An 8840-nucleotide genomic window follows, 5' to 3' on the forward strand; every position below is an offset into this window, starting at 1 on the left:
GATTGTAGCTCTAGAATTTATTTTTCTTCCTTCCTCCAACATCCCTTCCTTTGCTGTTTCCTTCTTTCTATCCTTCGTTTTCGATCCACAGTATTAAATAAGCCATGTAGGGTTACACAGTGTGATGGTTTGTATATGCTTGGCCCTGGGAGTGGCACTATTGAGAGGTGTGGTCTTGTTGGAGTAGGTGTGTCACTGTGGATGTGGGCTATAAGATCCTCATCCTAGTTGGCTGGAAGCCAGTATTCTGCTAGCAACTTTCAGATGAAGATGTAGAACTCTGAGCTCCTCCTGGACCATGCCTGACTGGATGCTGCCATGTTCCTGCCTTGATGATAATGAACTGGATCTCTGAACCTGTAAGCCAGCCCCAATTAAATGTTGTCCTTACATGAGTTATCTTGGTCATGGTGTCTGTTCACAGCAGTAAAACCCTAAGACAATGTCTGATGTCTTATCTCTCTCCCATTGGTCATTACTCCTGCCCCAGTGGTACAAATCCTTGCAAACTAGGAACTCAATCCCTTAGGGGGCTGTCCCTTTCACTATCCAGCTACAGGTTGGAGTTGGTTTACACCATCTGTATTTAATGATATCTTCTAGTCAGATGCTTGCTATGCCTTCTAATGAGTTTCTTTTTCAGTTTTTCTTTTTATCATTCTGAGTTATCATTCAGGTTTTTTTTTTAAAAAAGATTTGTCTTTGTGTGTGTGATGTGTGTGCACGCACACACAGGCACACATGCACATGCGCATGGCTACTTACCCATATATGTGTACAAGTGTGCAGAGACCATAAGAAAACATTTGATTTTCAGAAAGTAGAGTTAGAGGCAGTTAGGAGCAGCCCAATGTGGGTCCAGGAATTCGAACCCAGTCCTCTGCAAGAGCAGCATGTGTTCTTAACAAGTGAGCGGCTTCTCCCACTCCTGAAATCTATTCTTCTTTTGAAGCAATGTGACTCCCTTGACTCAGTGAGTCAACATCTATAACTTGCTAACGCATCTCAAAGGAACACTGTCAATTGCGTGTTTAGGCAGGCTACCTTACCCACTTCCGACCTGGAGTCTTCATTGCACATGCACTTTTGTCCTGGGTGGAGGCTGGGAAGCCCTTGTTGATCATCCCTCTTTGCCTCAGAGTTAAAATACATTTTCTTGGTTGCTGGTAGGATTGGCAACTGAGACCTCTCTGAAATTTACATTTTTACCCGAGTAGTCTGAAATTTTCATTATCCAGAGAACTTCCTCTCATCAGAACACGTGCCTCCTCTCTAGAAATAAGTTTCAGCTAATTGTTAGCTGAAGTCATTAGCTGCAAATGACTGTTTGGTGTAAAGCAGAAGGCTAGTCTACCTCTTTGTCTCAAAGAAGGTAAGTTCTGAAGAGCCATCTTGGTTTGAGACATGCCCCAACTCCACAGCAGTGGCTGAAAGCAGTTTTCCAACTTCATAGCATTGCATCTCTCCCCTCTACCCAACCCTGGTGCTCCAGCTACACCCAACCCTAATCCTTTATAACCTGAAAGTTCACAAAACTGCTAGGTGTAAAAATCCAATTTAGAATCTGTGTCCTAGGGAAATGTACCTAAAGTATATAATTGCATGACTTTCTTGCTTTGCTTTCTTCCATACCTGTGCTGCACTCCCTCCCTGGAATGAACTTCTCTTTTAATTGGATGTTTCACTCATCTTACAAAGTCCATTTAAGTCTTCTCTAACCTCAGGTAAATTTTAAGGTGCCTTCAAGCATGTGCCTGTCTTATGCCACATGCTGTACCTTCCTTATAAGTTACAGACATATCTTAGCACTAACACAATTCACTTCTCCATTGGACTACAGGCAATTTGAAACTAGTTTCTACATTTTGTTGTTTTGCATGTCAAAACTACAGCATGATATTGGACATGTCACAGATACTCTAAAAGCTACTTTTGAATACATGAATGAATAAGTGTGTGAATAAAATACTAACACTTCCTTTTTTCTTTTTCCTTCCTTTGAGTTACAGATGTTGGCAATGACATCATGTTTAGGCTAGCAAAATTCAACTTGTCCATCAACTGCTACCTATGTTTTAATTTTAATTATCAATATTTTTTATACCTAGGACCATTGTAAAACTATATAGAAATGTTTTAATAAGTATTCTGACCCACTCCTGAAAGCTTACACATTTTATTGTGGTATTAATTTTTGAACCAATATTGACTTAAATTAAATATTGATAGAAAATGGAGATAGAATTTGTTAAAAGTTCAATATTTAAATCCATGTCTTTTTTTAACTGGCGGATGAATGACCACTGAAAACAATGAATATTTTACATACTTCGAAGAGCAGAAAAGTAAAAAAGTTACTTCTCTGACCTCTAGTAGTGAAGACTGAGAAAAGCCTGGGGGAAAATAGTAGAAGATAAGTAGAAAAAGAGAGATGCAAAGCGGGATGGCTTCTGAACAGAAAAATGATGCTGTCCCTTGTGGAGCTGAGGGAGCGGGGCTTAAGTTTGGTGGTTTTCATAGTAATGGTATCAGAGTGCTGAGACTTTCAGAACCATCAGGGTGTGGCGGGGGTGGAGAATTAGTAGGTTTGGGGTAGATCCTTTTAACTCAGTGCTGAAGGCCATTTCTAAATGAATGAGATCGTAATGCTATAAGGGAGAATTAGGTGGGTTCCCACCAGGTTGCCTCCCTGTTCTTTGTTATTCATACAAGTTAAGTTCTAATTGTAATCTGCAGTAAGACAGTGAATGTAATGGTTCCTCTTCAGGATATTTCAGATGCAGTAATGAATACCCTTTTAGAATATCACATACCACATGGTACCAAGACACAGTGGACTGCAGAGTCTGGAGACGAGTCACTAGGCAGGAAGAGGAAAAGGAATATGTAAAGAACAATGAAAATGCAATTCTCTCATTACCTTAGACCTTATCTCTAAAACTCAAGTTGTACTGACTTAGATGGTAAAACCACACACAAATAAATCCGTTATGTATATTCCAGAGCAGCACATAACGGAAAGTAGCAAACACTAAGTCATCTCATGCAAGAGCAATGTGCCAATACTGAGTGGCACTTATTCTAAGCAGAGGGTGTTCGGGAGTCTATGATCCAATCTATGATTCAAATCTCAGCATTAGTTTTTTTATGAAAAGAAAATGTTCACAATAATTTTTACTGTGGTAAAATGTCCTGATAAGGTGTCAATGTATTCCTGTTGACTATCCTGAATATAACTGATAACATTGTGAATGGAAAAAGTTTCCTGTGACAATATCGTCCATCCAATATAATCAGAAAATTTAATATGTGTATGTATTAAAGTTTTCCACTTTCAATTTTTGCATATGACCAGAGAAAATTTGTGTTATTTCTATTCTTATGGAATTTATGCAAAAATATCTATCATAATATATACTGGTATGCAAGTGCTGTGAATGTCTTTCTGGGAAACAAGAACAGATCTGTCTGTCTCTGTTTCTCTTTCTGTCTCTCTGTCTCTCTGTCTCTCTGTCTCTCTGTCTCTCTCTCTCTCTCTCTCTCTCGCTCTCTCTCTCTCTCTCACACACACACACACACACACACACACACACACTCTAAAGTCTTACTTGTGTTAGAGGATTCTTGGCCCATACTGCCACGTGAGGATTCTTGAGCCATACTGCCGCGTGAATTAGTCTTCCAATGACGCTACAAGGGAATACAGGGCATTAATACAAAATTAATTTCCCATCTTAGGTCCCCAAGTACTGCATGTTCAGTTTCTTAATTGTCACATTTCTTTTGTCATTTTAGTTTTTGTAGGTCCAAGCTAAGCATAGGCTTTTTATACTCTCTGCTCAGGGTCCCTTTTCTCTGGTCACAGTCATATGAGCCAGGACTGTTGTATCCTCTAAAGCTGGGCATCCTCTTTCAGGGTCACTTAGGTTATTGATGTAACACATCTTGAGCCCATCAGGCTTCTGACTTGTTCTCTGTAGGTTTGGGCCAAGGCCAACCCTTATCTTCTAGAACCCACCCACAGTTCCCATCATAACGACCCTGTCCATGGGCCAGTTACACTGTCTTGTTTCCAACCGATTAGAGACGAAATTACAGGGCTCCTGAGGTTCAGTCAGGCCCACTCAGATAATCTCTCTTTAGACTGATTCAAAGACAACTTATCGTTGTTCTTAATTATAGCTGAAATCCCTTTACCTCGATGTGTAATAAAAATTAGAGCCAGTGTGATCAGAGGCTCAGTTTTTATTTTAATTTTGTGAGGCAGGAACATTAGTGTCAAGAATATTGAGGCTTGTCTTCTATTTTTTTTTAACAGTCAGGCTTTGCATAATTGTAGTCATTATGACTTGTACTTCATCATTGTGCAATTCTTTATAAAAACAATAACAAATTCATATACAATACTTCAAAGCTCAACTCATGTTTTCTGTTCTGTCTTGTCCTTACTGCTCTGTTTCCAAACAGATTTTCCCTGTCTTTTTATTTTCAAACTGTTTAATTTCAATCCTTAGAAAGATTTCATTTGCAGATGCTACCACTATAAACTGTATTGCTGGCATTTGGTTATAATTTAAGCAGATTCATGTCTTTTAATAGCTATCCAATTTATACCCATTTATTATATCCAATCCATACCCATCTATTAATGCAGCAGAATGTCCCCACAGCTTAGGCTGTGTCGTTTTGTTCTTACTTTTAAATCTTTTATTATGCTTTCTTTCACTGTGTGTGTGTGTGTGTGTGTGTGTGTGTGTGTGTGTGTGTGTGTGTGAAAGGGGGGGGGAGAATGAGACACATACAGACAGTGTTCATGTACTCTTTTAATAGGAAGGTGCCAGGTCCAACATAGCTGCGGAAGGGAAGGTATGACACAGTTCCTGCCCCAGGATCAGAGCCAGCAGGGCATAGGTCTTCTTAAGTGCTGACAATTGCTGTAGGCATAAGACTCATTTGTATAATAAGTATATATTTTACTTTATGTTCTTCCTTTGGGGACTGTTATACCTGCCAAGCTTAATGACTCCATGATAATCAGAAACAGCATGATTCCAGGAATTGAGAAAGTGTCCATCTTCCTCGGAAAAATGGAAATACTGTGACCTTCAGGACAGCCTTTAGGGCTATGGGAAAGAACTCTGAAAACATGAGTTCAGGATTATATAGATCAACGTAAGAACTGATTTTTATAGGATTTCTCAACTATGTAAAATATAAGGGTGCAATATGAATTCTATGAGGACCTGAAAGAACAGAGGCAGTTGCACTAATGAGCCAGCTTTGTCAGAAAGATATTAAGGAAGGAGATAAAGAGATTTAGGGAGTGGCCATCTTAGGGAATGATCCCACCCAGCTAAATTTATTGTTTGTGTTTGCAGTTGAACAGGAAATAGTTTGGACTTTTAATCTGGAATGAACTGCAATCCAGAAATGGAAGGCACACCTGTGATTCAGATTTTGAGGCTGGAAGATACATGTTTTTGATTCAGATCTTGAGGAATAGTGGCCATAAAAAGGTTCAGACCAGGTCTAGTGGTACACTCCTTTAATTCTAGGAGACAAAGGCAAGCATATTTCTGAGTTCAAGGCCAGCCTGGGATAGAGCAAGTTCTAGGTGAAGAAAAGCTTATGTCCAGGTGTGGTGGTTTACACTTTTAATCCCAATATTCAGGAAACAAAGCCATGCAGATCTCTGAGTTCAAGGTTTTTCTCAGAGTAAGTTCCAGGACAGCCAAGCTTAGGCAGTGAAGGAGTTGGAAAAAGAAAGCTAGTGATAATGTAATAGGGAAATGGGTTTCATGTTCCAGCTCTAGCAAGCAGAACTAGGCAGCTTTGGACATGTTGCTCTGTCTTTAGAATCAAGGGGCTAAGTTCATAAAATGCTGATTTGTGAGATAATCAAAAGGGAACCTGGGGAACATGATTGAATTTTTATGCAATTCCTTAGGTAGTAGTTTATACACAATAATTGATTGGGCTTTGGTCTGGAAGAGAGAACTATCTTGAGCAGAGAGCTATACACAGAGAGCTGTCAGCTCTCATCCATCACTGACTTTGAGTCATTCAACCATTGCTACCAAACACTTCTTTCTCAGGACTCTCTCCCAAGCTGGGGGTGGTCTTCAGCAGTGTTTATCTTTTTGATCCAATGATAAGTTGACTTACTTTTTAAGTCAAATAAACTTTAGACAGAACTTGTTGCTTCCCAAATTGGAGCAAATACAAAATTTTCTCACTTATATTTTCTCCCCTTCTTCACTCCTCATATAAAACTATATTTGACTAAGTTACTTAAAATCTTCATGCTTTGTGTTTCTAGTACTTGATTAATTAATAATCTATAAGTATTAACAGGAAGCTATCATTGTACTTTTTTTTTTGGAGTTTTTCGCGACAGGGTTTTTCTGTATAGACCTGGTTGTCTCTGTAGACTAGGCTGGCCTCGAACTCAGAAATCCACCTGCCTCTGCCTTCCAAGTGCTGGGATTAAAGGCATGTGCCACCACTGCCCAGCTTTTTTTTCTTTTTTTTTTTTTTTGCCATCACTGTACTTATATGACCTTCTCCTTCTCCATATCTTCTACTTTATTACTTCATTAGTGAATCATTTACATAATATTTCCATACAATTTGCTAATGGCACCGTCACCTTCCTTTATGCTTTAGCTCTATATTTGAATGAAGTCTGTGCACAGGGTCAGGATTTCTTTGGTCATTTCTTGCTGGACTAATAAAGTTCCTTTTCTATTAGCTTATTGAAGAGCTCCTAGTGATTACATTCCTACAACTGGTCTCATGTTCAGAACTGTTTGTTTTACTTTATTGAATAAAAACATTGGTTGTTTATGGCACTCATGAGCTACCATGTTTTCCAGGAGGGTTTCTTAGGTGTTGCTTCATTGTCCTCTAGGTCTGCTGAGGATGAGGTGAAGATTGGCTTGCCCTTGTCTTGCTTCTGTGTAGAACTTTTCCCTGAATTTTCAAAGAATTACTTGTCTATCTTTTACGTATGTAGCTTTAAGAGGGTTTAAGGCAGCACTGATTGTTTTAACTTCTCTAGAGGCATAGTGAGCTTTCCAGCCTATTATTTATGGCAGGTTTTAGTTAAGTATCTTGATTCATATCATTTTTTTTTCTGTTGGGGGATACAAATTCTGCATTTTTAGCTTCCCCCAGTCTCTTCTGCAGGCTTAGGATCTTTCTTGAAGTGTTGGTTGTGTTTGTTCTGTTTCTAACATAGCCCTTGTTCTTTTTTCTCCTCTGCTTCCCCAAGTTGCAATGTTTGTTCTCTAAATTCTTACTTTAAAGTTCACTTTATAGATATAAATTTGGTTCATTAAATGTAGAGATCTAGGTTATTTACTCCTTAACAATATTTTCTCAGTTATTCAATTGACATTTGTTACTTCCCCATTTTTAATGGAATCACTGTTTATGTTACTTCCTTTGAAATTATTACACATTCACAATGAAGATATAGCACTCTCACATTAAATGCTTTGCATTATGAAGGATCTCCTTCTGCCAGAAGTAAATATGGGAATTTGATAGTTAACTTTACCTTTGATTAGCATATGCTAGTTATATAAAATAAGAGGTTTCGCCATGGTGTTCCATGCATACATATGTTTTCATTGTCTGCACCTCTACGCTCATCTGTATGCTCATCTGTCTTCCTGTTGATCCTTCTCTTTGCAATGTTCCTCTTACTTTCATGTCTTAAAGTCTAGATTCTGCTCATGACAGGGATTGTGGGATATTTGTCTTTTGAGTCTGCCTTAATTTGGTTAACAGGAACATCTCTAGTCCTACAGAGTTTTCTGTACGTAACATAATTCCATATTACAGAACAATACCTTAGTACTTTGTACTCTATTTGTCTTTATTTTTTTCTGTATCTATTCATCCATTAGTGAGTAACTAGTTTTGTTCCATAACTTCAAGCTTTACTGTTTTCCTGCTAGTTTACAGGTAGCCCTAGAATATTATAAAACTGACCTCCCCCTACCCATTCTCTGTCTCAATAACTCATCTATTGTTTCCTGTTTAGTCCAGTCTCATTAGCTTCTCCTTAGTTGAATATTGAGTCATAGGTGGTTTTCTAATGGCTACATTTCATTTCATTTCATTTCATTTCTTTGTCTACACTGTTCTTTCCTCACTGTTCCCATCACCCAAGATAAAGTCATCATTTGCAGGAAGTAGCCATGGAACTCTGTGTGCATAAAGTCTCATTTTAAACATGACATATTGACTCTCAAATCCCCTTCTACCTTATCTAACAGGAATAAATTCATTTCTTATTTCTAAATGTTCCATGGTTCAATTAAAAAAAATTAGTGCTATATCAAGACTTTACTTCAGTAACACTTTGTTCTTCAAAATTCTCACATGAAGAAATTCTAGGATAGGTCTAGAATTTTCTCCATGATATAATTTTTGTTTTCCTGTTTATGTGGATGATTTATTTTTAACAATTAATGGCCTGTGTGTTCACTAATGTTCTTAAGAATGGGTCTCTGTTAGCTTACACTGGCACTAAACATGGAACCTTTCCATTCCAGCCACCCAAGGGCTGGGATCACATGCTTGTACCGCCATGCCTAGCTCTTTTATTTTTTTGTACTATCTAGATGTATGAAGTTTTCTCTACTTGTTGAATCTTGTCTGTTTCCCAGCTTATTAAAATCTAGCTGTATTGAGGAAAAGATGTTTTCTGAAGAGAAATACAATTTTCGAACTTCAGTTGTTTAGAGAAGACATTTTTATGGTGAGTACCTGCTGATTGGTGGTTTAGTTAGAAGTTAACAAAAATGGCCCTACATGTTTGCAAGGCAGAA

General features: G+C 38.2%; 1 protein-coding gene across 1 annotated transcript in view; it reads right to left on the reverse strand.

Moving 5' to 3' along the window:
* Mroh9 (maestro heat like repeat family member 9) overlaps positions 1-3633 on the reverse strand; it is a 48102-nt gene extending 44469 nt beyond the window's left edge. Inside the window, exons 1-2 of the mRNA XM_028760217.1 lie at positions 3609-3633; positions 2814-2860 (exon numbers count right to left, since the gene is read on the reverse strand). Of these exons, the coding sequence (XP_028616050.1) occupies positions 2814-2860; positions 3609-3633 (72 nt within the window). The remainder of the gene's footprint in view (positions 1-2813; positions 2861-3608) is intronic.
* Positions 3634-8840: the final 5207 nt, after the last annotated feature.

This window comes from Grammomys surdaster, unplaced genomic scaffold (assembly GCF_004785775.1).
Source record: "Grammomys surdaster isolate TR1022 unplaced genomic scaffold, NIH_TR_1.0 130, whole genome shotgun sequence".
NCBI classification, from domain to species: domain Eukaryota; kingdom Metazoa; phylum Chordata; class Mammalia; order Rodentia; family Muridae; genus Grammomys; species Grammomys surdaster.